Genomic DNA, 19,025 nt, shown 5'->3' with positions numbered 1-19,025 from the left:
AACTGGGAACGTATGGTCCAAAAGACTTTAAACTCACACCTCCGGCGGAGTTTCTCTCACATTCCTGTGGAGGTAGGGAACATTGAACCAGAATGGTGTATGTTCAAAACCTCCATTGCTGAAGCCGCGGCAGTGAGTTGTGGCCTCAAGGTCTTAGGTACATTAAGGGGCGGTAACCCTCAAACCCCGTGGTGGACACCGGTGGTCAGGGAAGCCGTCCGACTGAAGAAGGAAGCCTTTCGGGTTGTGATATCCGGTGGGACTCCGGAGGCAGTTGCAGTGACAGACTCGAAGGGCAGCAGCCTCTGCCGTGATGGAGGCAAAGCAGCTAGTATGGGAGTTCGGGGTAAGGATTTTTGGTCGGCACCAAAGTGCTTCTGGAAGACCATCCAGCACCTCAGGAGGGGGAAACGGGGAACCATCCAAGCTGTGTACAGTATGGATGGGACCCTGTTGACCGCGACTGAGGAGGTTGTCGGGCGGTGGAACACTTTTAGGAACTCCTGAATCCAACTACTACGCCATCTTTGGTACAGGCGGCGCTGAAGGCCGAGGAGGGATCATCGTCAATTTGCCTGGTGGAGGTCACTAAGATAGTCAAACAACTCCGCAGTGGCAAAGCCCCAGGGATTGTCCGGAGATGCTAAAAGCATCTGTCTTGGATGAAACGCCTCTTTAACATTGCGTGGAAGTCTGGGACAGTGCCAAAAGAGTGGCAGACTGGGGTGGTGGTACCACTCTTCAAAAAGGGGGACCAGAGTGTGTGCCAATTACAGGGGTATCACACTACTCAGCCTCCCGGGTAAAGTCTACTCCAAGTTGCTGGAAAGGAGGGTTCGGCCGATAGTCGAACCAAAGATTGAAGAGAAACAATGCGGTTTTCGTCCTGGTCGTGGAACAACGGACCAGCTCTTTACTGTTTCCAGGATCATGGAGGGGGCTTGGGAGTATGCTCATCCAGTCTACATGTGTTTGACTTGGAGAAGGCGTATGACCGGGTCCCCCGAGAGAAACTGTGGTGGGTGCTGCGGGTGTAAGGGGTCCTTGCTTGGGGCCATCCAATCCTTGTACGCCCAAAGCGAGAGCTGTGTTCGGGTGCTCGGCCGTAAGTCAAAGGAGTTTCAGGTGGGGGTTGGCTTTCGCCAGGGCTGCGCCTTGTAACCAATCTTGTTTGTGGTTTTCATGGACAGGATATCGAGGCGTAGTCGGGGGGCTGCGGATCTCAACGCTGCTTTTTGCAGATGTGGCCCTGATGGCATCTTCCGTCTGTGACCTCCAACTCTCACTGGAGCTTTCGCAGTTGAGTGTGAAGCGGTCGGATCAGCACCTCTAAATCTGAGGCCATGGTTCTCAGCAGGAAATCGATGGATTGCCTACTCCAGGTAGGGAATGTGTCCTTACCCCAAAGTGAAGGAGTTCAAGTACCTCGGGGTCTTGTTCACGAGTTAGGGGAAGATGGAGTGTGAATTTGGTCGGAGCAGCGGGGGCGGTATTAAACTCGCTTTACCGCATCGTTGTGACGAAGAGAGCTGAGCCGGAAGGCAAAGCTCTCGATCTACCAGTCAATCTTCGTTCCTACCCTCACCTATGGTCATGAAGGATCGGTCATGACCGAAAGAACTAGGTTACGGGTACAAGCGGCCGAAATGAGTTTCCTCAGGAGAGTGGCTGGCGTCACCCTTAGAGATAGGATGAGAAGCTCAGCCATTCGCGAGGAGCTCGGAGCAGAGACGCTGCTCCTTTGCGTCGAAAGGAGCCAGTTGAGGTGGTTTGGGCATCTGGTGAGGACGCCCCCTGGGCGCCTCCCTAGGAAGGTGTTCCAGGCACGACCAGCTGGAAAGAGGCCACGGGGGAAGACCCAGGACTAGGTGGAGAGATTAGTTCTCTGCACTGTCCTGGGAACGCCTTGGGATCCCCCAGTCAGAGCTGGCAGATGTGACCCGGAAAAGGGACGTTTGGAGACCACTGCTGGAGCTGCTGCCCCCGCGCCCCGACGCGTCCATATATGGACAAATTATTTTCACCGAGTTATGAACAGCTTTAAATGTTCAGATGCCAGTGAGGGTCAAATCTCATTTGAATCAGACACACTGCCGTGTTTACTGCATTAATGAAGAAATAAAAAACTCAGTTAAGCAAAGAAATAATATACAGACATTCGGGTAAAGCTTCAGAGTGTTAACACACTTAAAATATTTTAAAGTAACACAATGCTGCAGCTCTCAGGAGGAAAACAAAACATTCAAAACAAAGTTCCTTTTAATTTTATTACAAAAACAAGATTTTCAGAATCAACAGTACAACAAACCTACTCAAAATTAACAAAAAGATCCGAGGACGAGTGTGAGGGAGACGTGTGTGTCTGCGCGAAGGTTTACAAACCATTACAAAAAAAAAAAAAAAAAACTATCGGCCCCCAATCAATAAAAGAATATGTTCAATCTTATTACAACGGAACAAACACGAAGGAAAAGACGCGGGGAAGTGAAACAAAGACAACGGAGGTGTAGAGTCTCAGTTTTTATACAAAAACAGGATATTTTAAGTCTTTTCTTCATCAGAAACTAATCGGTCTCAAAAAAGGACAAAAAAAAAAAAATGTTTGCAATAAAACCCCATTTGAACATGCGTGTGCACACACACACACACACACACACACACACACACACACACACCCTGATGGATTGATGGATGGAGAAGCAAAAAACAAAAAAACAAGTGAAGGGGGGTGGAGGGGCAAGCTAATGAATGGAGAGAGTGTGTGTGTGTCCGGCTGGTTCTTTCTTTTTCAACATGACACCTCACTGGCTGACAAGATGTGTGTGTGTGTGTGTGTGTGTGTGTGTGTGTGTGTGTGTGGGGGGGGGTCTACGTCTATGTACACATGGGGGCAGTTTGTCTTCAGTGTACGAGTCACAAGAGCCAGTTGGGGTCGAGGGAGGGGTCGACTAGGTTTGGCAGTACGTGTGTGTGTGTGTGTGACAGTTTAGGACCGCCTCTTCTTCTTGCTGGGGGCGCTGCTGGGGGCCGAAGGTCGGACCTTCCTCTTCTTGTTGTTGCTGTTGTTGGCGGCGGGGGCGGCGGTGGTGTCGTCCTCCACGTACTGGCTCTCTCTGTCAGCTAGAAGAGGAGGAAAGAAAACACGTCCAACAATAAGACACCCATTTCCCACTGGGGGGGTTAAGGAGACGCGTCTACAAATAAGTAGAATTAAATCCTTCTTTGCTCAGGAGACAGGAAAGTGATTACAAATCTTTGAGTGGTTCTCATGACAAACCTCTCCTGGCCTCCTCCTCCAGCTCGTCCCAGTCTTTGCCGCTCTCCTCCTCGCTGCCCTCCGACTCGCCGCTGTAATCTGAGCGACAACGCAGGGGAGTGAAATCAGCCCCCGTGATCCATGAACACGTGACGTCTTTAAGCTCAGTGACCAAACAAGAGAATCTCACTCGAGTCCTCCGTGTCCGAGTCGTAGTCCTCGTCACTGTCTTCCTCCTCCTGCTCCTCTTCGTCTGCAGACGGGTTGAAGGTTTCGTCCTCCATTTCCGACTCGGAGTCTTCCTCCGCACCGCTCCCCTGAGAGGAAGAGGAGAAGCCGACACACACACACACACACATCACCGACGGGTCACGCAGGAAGTAATGAAACGAGTAACGGCGCCCGCCGCCTCCACGGCACAAACCCCTGCTGAACGCACCTCGCTCTCCGGGTCCAAGAAGGACCAGCCCCCCTGCTCGAAGAAGCCCTCCGGGTCATCGACGATGGTCTTCATGATCTTGGTCCAGTTGAGGGACTGGACGCCCTCCGTGTACTTGATGTCGCACGAGCTGAAAGGGGGGGGGGGGGGGGGGGGAGGAGGCGGAGGAGAGTTGAACGCACAGTCGAGGAGACGCAGGTGACCATTAAACACAAGGTCGGATGCTAAAACGCACTTGAGCCACTCCTTGATGGGGTCCAGGGAGTTGACGGGCACGGCGTTGATCATGGTGACCTTCTTGTTGTAGTCCTTGTAGACGATGACCACGTCGAAGTTCTTCAGGTGGAACTGCACGCGCTCAAAGTGGACCAGCTCCACCTCGTCCAGCGTCACCACGAACGGCGGCTGGGCGCCAAAAACAAAAAGGACACAAATAAAAGGGAGATCTTTCGTACTGCAACAGTGGGGAGGTGCCGCCGCGCTCGCTCACCCATTCCGTGGTGTTGACCAGCGAGCCGGAGGTGGGCTGCAGCAGGCAGGTGCTCCTGTAGGGGGCGCCCTGGAACCTGCAAACAATCGAGACCGCCTGCTTATCGCACCGCTTCCACCTCGACCCGTCGTTACAGCGGCGCGTCCGGCCTCGACCCACTCACCCGAGGTCTCTGAAGGGAACCTCGAACTCCAGCTGCTCTTTGGTCAGCGTCTCCACCTTCTCGATGAAGTTCTTGAAGGCCGACTTGAGCTTGTGCCTCATCTCCCGCTCCATCTGCTCGGCGTACAGGTCGTCGCGGTCGTGCATGTGCTGGTGCTTGCCCAGGTCGGTGGTGATCTCCCCGACCTCCGTGTAGAACTGGACGTCCGTGTGGCGCCGCTTGCCGAACATGATGGCGTTCTGGGAGACGACAACGAGGCAAAGTAAAAACTCCTGAAAGCCGGACTGCACCGCGTGGACGATACGCAACCGCTCTTCCACAAGGAAACGTCGCCAGCTACCTTGAGGTGGAAGTGGAGCACGATGATCATCTCGCCGTCACACGGCTGGAAGATGGCGTGTTTGATGTTGTTGTAGAGGATGTCCACCTTATCGCCGCGGACCGACGTGAAGCGGAAACCTGTTGGGGGGGGAGGGGGAGGAGGAGAGGGAGGTTCCAATGAAAACTGTGTGGAACTCTGAGCATCACTCCCCCCCCCCCCCCCGAGAGGCGCTGCGTCCCACCGTTGGTGTGCGCCTCCAGGGAGCCCTGCATCCTCTTCTGGGCGATGTTGGGCCGGATGTAGAGGTCCTTGAGCTTCGGGTTGCTGCGGTTGAGGTTGATGACCAGCGAGTCCTGCTTGACGATGCCCTCCTTCTCCTTCTCCTCCGCCTCCCGCGTCTTGTAGCGCTTCTGCACCTCCTTGATGATGCGGAAGGCGTTCTGCAGGTTGGTGGAGGGCACCGACGGGTCGCCGGGGGTCTTGAGGTTGGACGCCCGGTACGTGCTGGGCGGAGACGGAAACGTGATTCACACTTAAAAACGCTCGTCGACAATCGGATCATTCAGAAATCTGGACTTCCGTCAAACAAGTCATTGACCAAAAGACGGGACGCAGACATTCTTCCATCACTTGGACTCACATTTCTTTGACGAACGTGGCGTCGGGGTTGGGGAAGATGTTGCCCTCCTGCCGCCCCAGAGAGCTGCCCGGCACGTAGAAGTTGATCCTCAGGTAGGTGTAGTCTCCCTCTACAGACATACTGATGTTCTAGAAACAACGGCAGAAGGAACCGATGTGAAAAGGGGACCGGGCGACCGGGTGGGGGGGGCGGGGAAGGAAGCGCCGGCGTTACCTTGATGGTGGCGATGTGGAACGGCGTGGCGATGCCAAACACGGGCATGACGACCGTCTCGTACTTCTTATCAATGAAGATCTTCATTTCTCGGATGTCCTTTTCTCTCGGCATCTGAGACACGTTCTTATAGGACACGTTGGATTTTCTGGCCCTGGAGGCGATAAAACAGACGAATTCAACACAATAAATAAGCTTTATGATTCATACGAGTCCAGAGAGCTCATAAAAACATATCAAGCCAAAAACATCTATACGACTTTAGCTGAAACATCTCAAACACGTTGGGTTCAGGAGCATGCTGGCAGCGTGGGACGTTTGGGTACCAACACTCACACTAATCGGTTGGATACACCTTCATATTTTAGAGGCAACTAATAATATATACATACATGAATTAAAAGGAATTCAAAGCGGGATGAATTCACTCACTTCTGAATCTGCTGCTCTCCTTGCCGCTCCGTCAGCCGGCGCTTGGCCTCTTCGTTCAAATGATTGGCCAACTCCTTCTGGTGGGCCCGCCTCTTCTCCTCCGCCGTCAGCTCGTTCTGAGGTGGAGAACGGACACAAATGAGCCGTCGCGCACAGAAAAAGACTCCAGGATTGACTTATAAATATATATAGAAGAGGATGGAGGGGGAGAAAAACCACACATGCAGAATGCGGACATGTGTTGCACGGCTTTGGATGGTCAGAAAAAAATAAAAATCGCACACAAAAAGAAAAAGGACGATAACTTTCTCCCGATCGGTAAGCGGATTCTTACAACTGAAGCCGATGGGACTTGAGAAGAAGCTTTGAATACTTACCTTCCCGAGTAGCTGGTAGAGCACAAAAACATTCACACTCTTAGTTACCAACACGCTCAAAGTGCCAAATAAACAAAAAGCAAAACGCATATCCAACCTCAGAGGCCCTGAACACTTACTCTGGTTCTGTCTGCGAGCAGCGCGGCGCTGCGAGCGCCCTTCCCCAGCAGCTCCTCCGCGTCGTCCCCGTCCTCCTCCTCGTCGTCCTCGTCGTCGTTCTGAGGAGCGAAGGAGACATTATAAAAAGGGTTACTGAAGGAAACTGAGTGAACTGCACAGCCGCCACACGATGGCTTTAAAGCGGTGGTTCTCAGCTGGTCCGGCTCCGGGACCCCCCACCACCCCTTAATGACAAGCCGCGACCCAAATCGAGAAACATTAACTTTTCGAATTTATTCAATGAAAATATGGTGCAGTTTGAACCGGAGACAGAATACGTCTGCCAACACAAAAACAAGTTTAAATGAAAAAACTATTCTGAGAACTATTCTCTTTTACAGTCAATTAGCTAAAAACCCCAAAGTGTATCTTAAGGCCACGAGGTATTAAAACACACATAATAATTAAGAATCTTCAGCCATTTCAAACAAACTCAACAGCTTTCATGCACAAACAAAAAAGTGGAAAAAAGACTCAAATGACCAACTTTAACTGATATGACAAACACTATGTCTTGAGGAGCAGCTTTTGCACAAATTGAAAACAAATTAAACCTGGCACACGCTGCTAAAAAAACATGGACGGACGAGCCGGCAAATAAAACGACACTCCGCTGCATTAAAAAAGTCCCTACAAAATAAAAAGGCACAGGATGAATTTTTTTTTTAATTAAAATTTTTATTTTCCAGGGCAAAGGCCCGGGTCGCGACCCATTAAAAACGGGTCCACGACCAGTTGAGAATCACTGCTTTAAACCGCTGCCATCTTGTGGCGTTTGTACGCAACAACCAGCTTGAGGAGACACTAACGAATACAACAACAACGCTTTAAATGAGTAACAACTTGTAAATGGAATGTAGATATTGTTGAAATCATGAACCCACAATAACTTTAAAACCGCTTGAAAAACACAACGTGATGCATCGTACACATCAGGCGACGCTCAGCATGAACTTGTTTCTGCTGTTTACACTTTGTTTGTGCAAAAGGAAAGCGGAGAATCGTACCTTCAGGAAGATCCCCACGTTTTTGATCTTTTTCTTCACAGGCGTGAGTATCGTAGCAGCCTCTTCCTGCAGCAGAAAACAATCCCTAAATTAAATTTCTGTGACTCGTCGCTGGTAAGGAGGTCCCGCGCGGCGGGGGAAGCCGGTCTCACCTCATTGATCTGTATTGTGTCGCCGATGAACAAGGCGTACTTCTTCTGCTCGTCTTTCTTGGCGTCTTTATTCACGAGGTCGGCGAAACCCAAACTGATACTCAGCACCATGCCTGCAGGAGACACGAGCTGCTAAGGGAGCTGCTGTAGTTGCATTTTATGGTGATTGTGACACGCTGTCACTCACATCAAAGCGCGTCGGAATGTGCCAAACTCACCTTTTTTAAGTTTGTACTGGTTTTTAACGTTCAACACCAAGGATCCTTCCCTGAACTCAATCCCCATTGCAAAGCTGCACGGAATAAGAAAAGAAACACAAAAAGATGAGACGGGTGCATAAACGTGCGTGAGGAGATGAAGAAGAAGAAAAAGCAAATGTGTGCATCTACCCGAGGTTTTTGGTCAGCTTTGATACGAGGTCCGACTTCTCCTTCTTCACGTAATCCTGAACGGCGTTGTAGGCGTCGCTGATTTTCACACCTGCAAACAAGAAAATTTCATGAAACATCAAAAAACACACATATATATTTAGTTTAGTAGTATTAAGTTATATCCAACCGATAAGTGTTGGTGCCCAAACGTCCCACACTCCCAGCACGCTCCTGAACCCACCGTGTTTGAGATGTTTCAGCAGCTCCTCTTCCACCTGCAGCAGGAAGTTGTAGTTGTCCTGCATCTCCTGGGGGGGGTCCACCATGAGGGTGCGCACCAGGTTGGAGCAGTACGACTTGTAGCGGATCCCCATAGCGCACGTGATGGCACCGAAGTGCATGTGGTTCTTGTCGCTGGAGGAGAAAAGGAGGATTCCTCTTTTTCTAAATTTGACTACACGCTGAATATTTTTCTCCACTTTTCCACCATTATCTGATAATAAGAATAACTTAAGATAATCAGCAGATTAATAGATAGTGAAAAGAGTGATTGGCTGCATATTTATGAACCTACATATTAGAAAGTGATTTAACCACAGACAGCTTTTAAGAACATGGTGAGCTCCGGTGAAGCGACCTACCTGACTACGCTGAACTTGAGGCTGTAGTTCCCGCCGCTCTGGATGATGGGGGGGTAACACATCTCCACCGTGGAAGGATCTGCACCCCCCAGGTACTTCTTCTCCTCGATGGCCTTCTCCACCGACTCGGCCAGTTTACTGTGGCGCACTTTCTGTTTTAGGGTTGGGGGGGGGGGTCCAGACGGGAGTTATGCTTTATCTTTACTGAACATCAAACACATCCTTTTTTTTTAAATAAACACAGCTGGAACTACGGGTCCCTCCTGAAATTAGTCCAGCGAAACTTGACCCCCGCCCCAAAAATAAATACATTTGTCCAACTGAGACCCTCGTTCCTCCTCCTCCTCCTCACCTCATCTGCATCCACTATCTCCATGACGCGCTCCTTGAAGAACTTGGAGTAAACCTCGCTGGTGATGGCCGCGGCCTTCTTCATCAGCGCCAGCTCGCCGTCTTCCTTCACCGCCATCGTGTAGGCGACCACAGCGCTGATGTCAACCTGCACGTCGGGGGGAGGAGGGTCAACAAGCAAGCTCAAGAAACAAGACGCAAAACCGCAACTCCCAGGGGCGATTTGGACGGCGTCATACCTTCTCCAGCCCCTCGGCGGTGATGGTGTCGTTCCAGCTCTTCATGTAGTCTCCGGGGAACTTGTCTTTGCTGAAGAACCCCACAGTCTTGCCCTGCTTGCTGCCTCTGATCGCCTCGATCATCTTGTCGAAGTTGGCCTTGTTGCTTTCATTCTGAGAGACCCAAATGGCAAAGTAAGAATCTCAAAACCACAGTTCCGCAAATCACAGCCTTGTGTCTTTAAAAGCAACGTGCAGATGTTGTACGAAGGAGAGCGAGTGCGTATTCGGCCATTACCTCCGAGTCTTTACACGGGTTACCTTTTCTCTGGTGAGCAGAGTGATGGGCGGCACACCGTTGGCGTTCTCGTTGCCCTTAGTTATAGCAACCTGTTTGAGGAAATCCACCTTCTTCTTGCTGGCGAGGAAAATGATTTTGGTGTCGCAAAAGACCATGATGGTGTCCGTCAACTCGTAGCCAAACAGCCACGTCTGAGGGGGGAGACGGAGGAAACCAGCCAGTCACTGTGCAGCTTCCACAAGATAATGTCAGCATAATGTGATCTCATCATAAGAGCATCGATAAACCGATACGCAGCATCGGTAACATTGCCGCCATTGACAGCGATCGCTATCGAGCCCTGCAAACGCATCAGCATCTTTCCAGGACCCCTCCAGTGTGATCTTACCTGTATGGCCGTGGATTTGGCGTACACGATTTCCTCGTCCACTCCCACAGACACCACGATGGCGTCAACTTTGCCAAACTCATCGTCTCCTTTCTGTAGAAAAAAGAAAAAGAAAAAAGGAATACAAGCATACATTATTTAATGTTATGCATGAGGAGGAGCAAATGTATATTGAAGAGGATACCGGCGGGGTTCCTATTTCCACCCGGGGGATTTATCTCTGGTAGACAAAGAGTGCCGGTTTCAGTTGTTACATGGGTCTCCCTGCAGAGTGCAGCCAGGTGGCTAGCTATGTTAGCATCACTGGAAAGTAGATTTCTTACAGACGGGACTCGATCAGCAACCTCAGCACCTGACGATACGTCGCTGTGTGTGTGGCAGCACACCGGGGTGGGACTTACAGCCCCAGGAAGCTGCTGTTAAATGTTTAAATAACTTACAATGCAAACAAAGCGTCCCTTAATGGAGCTATTTGCATAATTGGGCTGCAATAACCGAGTGGAAGCTGAACCAAAACACGTTACATTGAGTCCAGTACCTTGAGAACAACCCGCAATGTTCCGTTACACAGTTATAAGCATGTAGGAATTGAAAGAAAGTCCTTTCCAGAGGCTGCAGGCATCCTGCACATGTCACCGAGACGATGGCGTTACTCGCGCTAACTAGCCAGCTAACGTTAGCGTGTGGCTAACGTCAGGAAGGCAAAACCGACATGCAACACAACGTCCAGGCGCCCGGCGGACGAGCGTCACGCGCGGCTGCGAGGCGCGCGTCGCCCCCCCGCGACGCGCCGGTGCGCACAGCGCATTTATTTAGGCTGCTCGGCCGGTAAGTTAGCTCGGTGGCCAACTTACTAGCTAGCTAGCTAGCTAGCACGCCAGCTAACGTGGTGGGAAGGAGGGTGTGCTAACGTGAGTTAGCTCGCGCGTCGTGGTGGGACACCGGCGAGGGGACCGCTGGCAGGCGCAGGCAAAGCGGGTACAACCGTGCTAACTGCGGCCCTGGCTGCCGGGGAGGCCGGCAGGGAAACGTTAAAAGCCGCAACAGACAACGGGTCAACTCGCTCCCCCCCCTCCCCCCTAAATAAAACGCGGCTAACTTAGCCGTCGGTAACGTTGTGTTCCGCCGGACCACTTTCCCCGCGTTACGGTCAACCGCAGCGGACGAATAGCCGCGTGTCGAGCTTCGACCGGCCCGTTTCTTACCTTCCAGTTGCCGTAAAATCTCTTGATCCGTCGGTAGTAGGCTTCCTTATCCAGGTTTACCGCCATGGTGAGTCCTCCGTGGCAAACTCCAGCTCCCGGCTTCGCTTCTCAGCAGGCCGGAAGAGGATGAGGAGGAGGAGGAGGAGGGTGGTGATGATGATGATGAGCGTCAACTAACAATAACGCACTTTCCTTCCACGCCTGGCGAGGTCCACACACCGCCGGCAGCCCGCCTCAGATATCACCACGGAGGCCTTGAGTAACGATGCAGGGAGTCACGGAGGAAAAGAGGATCTGAACTTAAGCAGGCCTCTCGGTTAAAAATAAGATCAATAATTCAAATGTAATGTAATTTTGGCTTTGAGCCACGCTCGCACGCACACGCCAATCGGTTATAATTAAGTCCTCGGTCCCTCCTCCTTTCCTTTCTCCGGTGCTTCCTTTGCCTCTCCCTCCCCCCCTCCGAGTGTCCACATAGCAGCTTTTGCAATTAACCAGCGGCATGTAAAACAATGGCGCCTAGCTCAAGCTCCTGGTGCGATTCAAAGGAAACAACATGGAGGAAAAGCGAGATACACAAAGACTTTAGACTTTCAGTCAGTTGTCGTTTTGCTGTTTTTGCTACTTTGTTGATGCAATTCGATGGTTTGGTGAAGCAGTTGGACGTTGTGTGCAGCAGCAGCAGCGCCCCCTACCTTGTGTTGACCACGCTGCTTTTTCCCGCCATGATGGGTTTTTTCCCGCCATCGTCATCAAACTCTTCTGTTGACGTTAATCTCGCGATATAAACCGCAGCGTTTAGGTCCCACGCGTGCAGCAACTATTTTCAGTTTTTTTGGGAAAACACTTTCCACTAAACGTTTTATTTTATTAATATTTTACTCTGATCATATCCTCAACTGCATATTTCTAATCTTAACAAATTCCACATTAATTACAGAAAAAAGGTTTCAATTGAAAAGTAAATAGTATACTTTTTTTTGCATTCAGTTTAGATGAAATTAAAAGACGTGTCTATTTTATATCCATTTCTGCTCCTTAATATCCCCCAATTAAAAAAATCAAATAAACCACTCCAGCTAGAATCCAAATGTGCATCTCCAATGTATTATTATGCATATATACATTGTATTTCACTATTAAACATTTCCAGGATATCTTTAAAACCAGACCAGTTCCCTGTAATATTTCAACTGACTTGAGATCTTGTTTTATTATTGGAAGCAGCCATTCATTCTTTCTTTATTTTGCAACAGACCTTAAATAAAACATAATTTAAACAGCTGTGATAAAAAGTAAAGCTTTCCGTATATTAATCTTTTCCCCGCTAAGAGTAGTGTCGTCAAAGCTGGTGTGTTTATTTCATTCCAATACTTTCACAATGTTTAACCACCAGTAATCCTCGTGAGAGAAAATATGCACCACATATTTAAAAAGCGCTTATTCACCTGAACCGTAGCACCTGTTTACAAGGTACATTTCACCTCTTAGTTTGACTTTCCGGAGCAGCTTTGCGATGGTTTGTGCTTTTCCCAGAAGTCGCTCATTTGTTCGTTAAATCTTCAGAGTAGCCACGGACACCCTTTCCGATCCACGTTAAGGAAGAACATTTAAGGTTCACAGATCTCATGATGGACCGATCCTCCATGTGACGGTAAAGGGAAGAGCGAACACTTAAGTGGAATTATTTTGAAATTAATGATAAAAAAAAACAAAAAAACAACAACATGGATGATTCCCCCGCCTGCACAAAACAATCAAAAACACCAGAAGTCCGTATAAAATGTTCTTTTTGATCAAGCCCAGATTCACAACAGAAGGCCGATTGGAAGTTTCTTCTGGCTCCTTTTTTCTCAGTTATTATTCATCCGTCTTTCCTCTGTGTGAGCCGTCTCCCCGCCGTCGCAGCACAACCGGGTAATTCAGAAGTTGGCGTTATTTTCTTTCCTGCCGGAGAGTCGTTTGTGTCTCGATCAGAGGAAAAACCTCCTTGAGTGATTTTCAAGTACTTTGCTGCGACCTTCCTGGAAACAGGCCGCCGCGTGCCGCTCACTCCTCCGCCCTTATGTGACGGTGGTGGAGTTCTGCCCTCGGATGGCGCACCACGCCATGAACACGTCTCTGTGGAGGAGACGGCGTAAAAAGATGATTATTTTTTAATCGTACTAAAGTAAAATGCTTGGATGTACTTGATGATTGAGAGAACATTTACAGGCGCCTCAGTGTTCACGTTGATTCTTATTCTTGTTTTGATCAGGATACAATGTCTTCACTCAACATCGGGAATAGTGTTCCAGCTGATTCTAACTGTATCCACGGGTCTAAATGTCTGTATACAGGTTATTCCACTTCAATGTCACTGTGTCAGTCATTCAGTTGTTTAGACCCTATGACCTTTTTCATTTTACTGAATAACTACTGAGTGTTTTCCTGCTTTAAATTATATTTTCTTAAGGTTAGATAATTTAATGAGATAATTTGAAGATAAGAAAATGTAAAAAAAAAAGTAAAATAATTTAATTTAGGCAATTTAAGGATCTAAAATGATTAATCTATAAAATAATTAGCCAAAAGACTGATAAGTATTAAATCTCAACTGAGAAAAGCCCCCCCGCTGTGACGCGCACACACCTGCAGTGTGTGGCGACACACTCGTTGCTGCAGTACTCCATGTCCCAGTCCTGGCTCTCCACCGCCGGCCTCGTGCAGCCGGCGCGCACGCAGATGTTGCGGCTGGCGGCGGCGGGAGTCGCGCTCGGGACGGCGGCGACGTTCACCTCAACCTCCATCTGGGAGACAAGACGTGGATTTAAATTTCGCCGATCGAAACCGCCCTCTGCAGGAGGCACGCATTCGCCTCCACGGCCGGGTGAGTTCATGCCTGAGCTTACCCCTTCCTCGGCCACCTCCTCCACGCCGGTCTCCACCTCACCCGCCTGCCCCACCTCCACGGCGGACGACGCGGCGGGCGCTTCGGCGGACGACGTCACGATGATCGCCGCTCTTGGATCCTTCTGCCGCGACGCCGCGACGACCTTGATCTGCAGCGGCGGCGGAGCCGCGACCGCGCCGCCGCCTCCTCCTCCTCCGCCCCGCGGTTTGGCCTGGAGAGGGGGCGGGGCCTGGGCGTGCACCATCTGCTGCAGCCGCGGCGGGAGGGAGGTGCCCTGCATCTGCTGCAGCGGCGGCGGTTGGCGCGGCGAGGTGGCGGCGTTAATCGCCGTGACCGTCACGGCGCCGGAGGGCAGCTGCGTCTGCTTGATGATGATCTTGGCGACGGTGGGCGGGTTGGGCGGGGCGGGGGCCGGAGGTTGGGGTTTGGTGGCGCCGGTGCGCGAGCGCGTGGTGACCTGCGGCAGGTCCAGGATGATGTTGGAGGTGCAGATGTTGGTGATGGTGTTCTCCTCCGGGTTGTATTGCTGCGACCTGGTGGAGCGAGCGGCGAAGGCGGAGGCCATGGCGGCGGCGGCCGCCGCCGAAGGTGGGGGCGACGGAGGCGAAGGGGAGGTGTCCATGACCTCGATGGGCACCTAAAACGAGGACAGTTGGACACATAAAGATGTTTATTAAAGAGATGTAGATTTTGTTTAGAGAGACTTTAATTCGTTTTACTTCATCCGCCAAAATTACTAATCTTTTTCCATCCAATCACAAACCTTCCCTCGAAAACGGCCACATCGGAGGTCAAGACCCGCCTACACGCCGCTCACCTGAGAACTGTGTCCGGCTCTGTACTCGGTCAGCGCCTTCACGTACTCCTTCTTAGCCGCTTCGTTTTTCCTCTTGTAAACCTGAAGACAAACACGAGGATTTGCGGCTCGGACGCTTTGAAGCTCGGCAGGCGACCACTGTTGTTTCAAAGCGGCGGGTTTCCTCTCACCTGTTTCTGCTCCTCCCCCAGGCTGTCCCACATGGACGCCACTATCTTCGACACTTCTCCGAACATGGCGTTGGGGTTCTGTCCCTTAATGGCCGCCTGCGTGTCCCTGAAGAACAGCGCGTAGGCCGACACGGGCTTCTGGGGCTCGTTGGGGTCTTTCGCCTTCTTCCCCTTCTTCGGTCCGCCGCCGGCGCCTCTCCGCCGCGCGGCCGGAGAGGCGGCGGCAGGGGCGAGACGGGACTCGGGGAGGGAGGGGTCGAGGGAGATGACGCTGGGGGAGACGGCGAGGGACACCGGAGACTCCACCAGGACGCTCTGATCGGAGGGGACGGCACGAGTGAACAAACACTAGATTTCATTTGACACAAAAACACTGCGAGCAGGAAGAAAGATGTGAATGGACGAGGAGTTTTCTTTTCATGTCATTACTGTGTTTCCAAAATATAAAGTTCCTCTGCACGACGTGTGGCACATTTTAAAGACTCACCCTTCTGAAGTCGTCCATGTCGTCGTCCTGCAGCGAGCTGGTGGGCGACGCCGTGGCCGACAGCGGGTTGTCGGGCGACTCCGGCCGCTGCAGCATGCCTCCGCCCCCCAGGCCCAGGCCCAGCTGGGCGCTGAGCTCCGACTGGTCGATGGTGGTCAGCTGGCTGGAGCCCAGCAGGCCTTGGCTCATGTCCCCCAGCGGGACGTCGATGGTCACCGGGGACGAGCTGCTGAACTGGGAGCCGATCGGGTGGCCGAGATCCTGCAGAGGAGGGGGGGGGGGGAGGGAGGGAGGAGGGAGCGCACGACAGAGTGAGCGGGTTCAACCGGCGCTCCGCGGCAGAGACGCGCGGGCAGGCGGACTCGCTCCTCACCATTCCCAGCGACGAGCCCAGCAGGGCGCCGCCCCCCGACTGGGCGATGGCGCCCAGGCTCAGGTGCTCCAGCCCCTGCGAGGGCGCGTTGACGAAGGTGGAGGCGAAGGACGGGTCGTCCCCTTCCACCACGCCGTTGCCGGGCACCACCACGGTGTTGGAGGGGCCCGCCTCCGACAGCTCGCCGAAGTGGGACACCACGTCCGACGCGGTGAGGGCCGAGTCGGGATCCAACGAGATGGGAGGTATCTCGAACTCCTCATCGCCGAGGCTGGGGGTGTGGAAGGTCTGAGGGACACACACACACACACACGTGTCACCTGTGTTTTGGTGTTCAGAGACTCGGAAAAAAAGGGCAGCGGCGTCGCTGAGTAACACCTTCAGCACCTCAGCGAACACCTCAGCGTTTGTGTGAGAATAAGCAATACTATTACAAAGCTACACATGTTTAATATGGGATTCCTGAATGATGGACTTTGACGTGAGGGATCCACGTTTAGTGACATTTCAAGGGCGATGACGGACATGATGGAGCGCGACACGCAGGTCTGAAACTGGCAGGTGTCATTTGTCCTTTGGCTCTGTGACTCTTACGCATGACAGCGATAAATTTAATAAAAAAAATAATAAAAAAAACGTATCAAGAGAAGGATGCTGGACCGGCTGTGCGAGTCCAGATGTGGAGGCCTACCTCTGAAGAGGAGAGGAAGGGGTGGCCGGACCCTGAGATGGTCAGGTAGTTGTCGCTGCCTCCGGGGAACTGAAACGCAAGATGGAACAAGAGATTATTGACATGCAGTCAGAAGCAACAATACGCATACACGAGAGCACGCGGAGGTGCGTTCAGGGCACACATTAGTCCGTCGGAATAAGCGCGCACTGTGTCCGTTCGTGTGTGATGATGACGTGCGGCCCATTCACAAGACGGAGTCACCTTGCTGTCAGTGTCAAATCCGTTGAACGACTGCGGATCCAGGAACTGCGGGTCCCCGTCGTGCGGCCCGGTTCCGTCCGTTAGGTCCGAATAAAAATTCAGGTCCATCTTTTCAGCCGGGCCTCATTAGTTAACTATGAGCACCCCCCCCTGGATTCAACGAGATGTTGCGCAATCAAACGATCTCGTTTCCCCCTCCCGATCTTTATTTGAAAACACGTGGGTTAAAAAGGCGAATGGCAACAAAACCGGTTGACAGCTTTCGCCCAGATGTCGGGTTAACGCGCTCGACTCACTACGGGAGCATGTGTGCGCGAGCGACGGGGGCCAAAAATAGCCCCCGTCTGCCGGCCGGCCGCTTAGCCGAGGAGGGAGGCGGGGGAGGGGACGTGGCTGTCGGCCGGCTGTTCTCGCTCTGCCCGTGCTAACGCGGTTTAGCTTTAGCTAGCTTGGACGCAAAGCTGTCCCTCCCTCTCCGTCCTCCCCCGGTTTGTCCGTCGGTTCCCCTCAAACGTCGGAAATTCAATAGTAGCGGGCGCGGCTGACGCAGCCCGCGTTTTACTCGCGAACGTTGTCCTTAAGCTGCTCGTGGGGGGGACAAAAGACACGCGAGTGTCGCGGTTCCAGGGTTTTCTGACAGCGGAGGAACGCAGAGCGGACTCGGCGTCGCTCGGTGGCGGCTCGGGCCAGGCCGCTCAATCGATCCAGAACCACGGATCGTGGACAGAACGAGGGGAAGAAGGGGGTCGGCGCCGGATGTTGAGTGATGGGAGTTACAAAATAAACAGTACAATTTCATGTCTTTGTTTTAATCGAAACCATTGTACTATTTATTTAATAGGGGGCAAACTTTTTTTAAATACCCTATAACACTAGCCACAAGACAAATGTGGGGCAGTATAAACATTTTTGTGAGCTAAAATTATTTCTCCAATAAAGTGCAATTCAATTCATTCAATACTGAAGATTCAATATTTGGTTACAATGCTGAGCTACTTTTAGTCTCACCATAATCTTGTGTAATGTACAGTATCTGTTTTTCATTTCCACAACAGTAGCCTCTAACTCCCATGTACCTTGGAAGTATCACTATTTGCCCAAAAACCCAGATCTTCTATGATGGGATTAAACTAATATATAGAAACAATTGCACCATATATAGATGTTGATATTGGGCCGTATTATGTGTAGTTGTTACCCTGGTAACCCTGCTAAAGGGAAATGCAAAAAACACACCACGGATGTCTCAAATATGTGTTGGTCACTGCATGACCACCCATTGATGATTCCTCACTTTATTTTGATAGCGCCAACAGGAAGCCGCCTGTTATTCTGTTTACCGATTTTTATCAATCGACAAATGAGTTAATTTCGCTTCAATAGATTATTGTAGTTTTAACAACCATCTGACATGGCGTCTAAACGCACTATTATTTCCCGCAACAAACTATTTTTGTAGAGTTTTAATCAATGTATTGACATGTATGCTACCTTTTAACGTCTTACTTTACCTTCTTCTATTTGATGGTTGAAACGGAGGACCATGATTTTAGATTAAAGTGACCGTTACGACTTGACTCGACTCGATCTTTAAAGAGCCAAATAGAGGATATTGAATTAGCTGATTAAAGTAAAGCTAAAGTGACGCAAATGAAACATGTTGCCTCGCAAATCAAACATGTTCTCCCAGCCTCAAAATCGTGTGTTAGAATTGATCATCACGTATGAAGACAAAGCTGATTTTATTTAAGTCAGAACTAGTACCGACTACTCTTACCTCCATTCTTACCCCCGAAATCTGAAATATGTTTTGTTTTTATCCCACTTTTGCAAGTGAACTTCGCCCGGAATTGATTTCCTCAAATATCACAACAGGACACAGACTTCCTGATTGTACGTACAAGTGAAAGTGACGTCATTACGCAAAAACAAAGTGACGTTGGTGTTCCAGAATAAAAGGCAGGTGCTACGAGTTAATTTATTATTGTGAATATAAAGTTCAACACTCCAGATGAGGCATTAGATAAAAAAAGGTTTGTGTTTTTTTGTTTGAGACATTATGATAAATACATTTCTTAAATTAATCATTAATCAGGAACATTAATCATGGATCATCTTGATAAGCATCTGCCTAGAATACCGACATCTGCCAACAAATATACACCTAGTTATTAGAAATAAAAGTAATAAAACAAAGTCACTTTTTTCTCAAAATTGCTTTATTTC

At 50.6% G+C, this 19,025-nt stretch overlaps 2 protein-coding genes across 3 annotated transcripts; both read right to left on the bottom strand.

Moving 5' to 3' along the window:
* Positions 1–2,241: 2,241 nt before the first annotated feature.
* supt16h (SPT16 homolog, facilitates chromatin remodeling subunit) lies at positions 2,242–11,941 on the bottom strand. Its single transcript, XM_078105439.1, has 24 exons — positions 11,126–11,941; positions 9,921–10,013; positions 9,553–9,723; positions 9,253–9,405; positions 9,015–9,161; positions 8,663–8,814; positions 8,263–8,435; positions 8,040–8,130; positions 7,869–7,942; positions 7,651–7,763; positions 7,499–7,564; positions 6,452–6,550; positions 5,956–6,071; positions 5,524–5,677; positions 5,311–5,438; positions 4,912–5,174; positions 4,689–4,807; positions 4,349–4,587; positions 4,186–4,261; positions 3,931–4,100; positions 3,696–3,825; positions 3,447–3,573; positions 3,278–3,355; positions 2,242–3,120 (listed from the first exon to the last, which is right to left on the bottom strand). Exons 1-24 carry the CDS (start codon positions 11,189–11,191, stop codon positions 2,987–2,989), a joined length of 3,132 nt encoding a protein of 1,043 aa, XP_077961565.1. The 5' UTR covers positions 11,192–11,941; the 3' UTR covers positions 2,242–2,986.
* A 272-nt stretch (positions 11,942–12,213) lies between these two features.
* On the bottom strand, positions 12,214–18,704 carry tox4b (TOX high mobility group box family member 4 b). Of its 2 annotated transcripts, none has more exons than XM_078105440.1 (9): positions 18,577–18,704; positions 16,557–16,625; positions 15,866–16,153; positions 15,493–15,753; positions 15,006–15,320; positions 14,836–14,916; positions 14,017–14,655; positions 13,757–13,914; positions 12,214–13,246 (listed from the first exon to the last, which is right to left on the bottom strand). In XM_078105440.1, the coding sequence occupies exons 1-9, from the start codon at positions 18,580–18,582 to the stop codon at positions 13,189–13,191; spliced, it is 1,875 nt and encodes a 624-aa protein (XP_077961566.1). In that variant the 5' UTR covers positions 18,583–18,704; the 3' UTR covers positions 12,214–13,188. The 2 variants fall into 2 exon arrangements, with proteins under 2 accessions (XP_077961566.1, XP_040035691.2); XM_040179757.2 differs by lacking the exon at positions 18,577–18,704 and adding an exon at positions 16,800–17,586.
* Between the last annotated feature and the right edge of the window lie 321 nt (positions 18,705–19,025).

The sequence above is a fragment of the Gasterosteus aculeatus genome, chromosome 7 (assembly GCF_964276395.1).
Source record: "Gasterosteus aculeatus chromosome 7, fGasAcu3.hap1.1, whole genome shotgun sequence".
NCBI classification, from domain to species: Eukaryota; Metazoa; Chordata; class Actinopteri; order Perciformes; family Gasterosteidae; genus Gasterosteus; species Gasterosteus aculeatus.
This window is presented reverse-complemented; position numbering and strand designations above follow the sequence as displayed.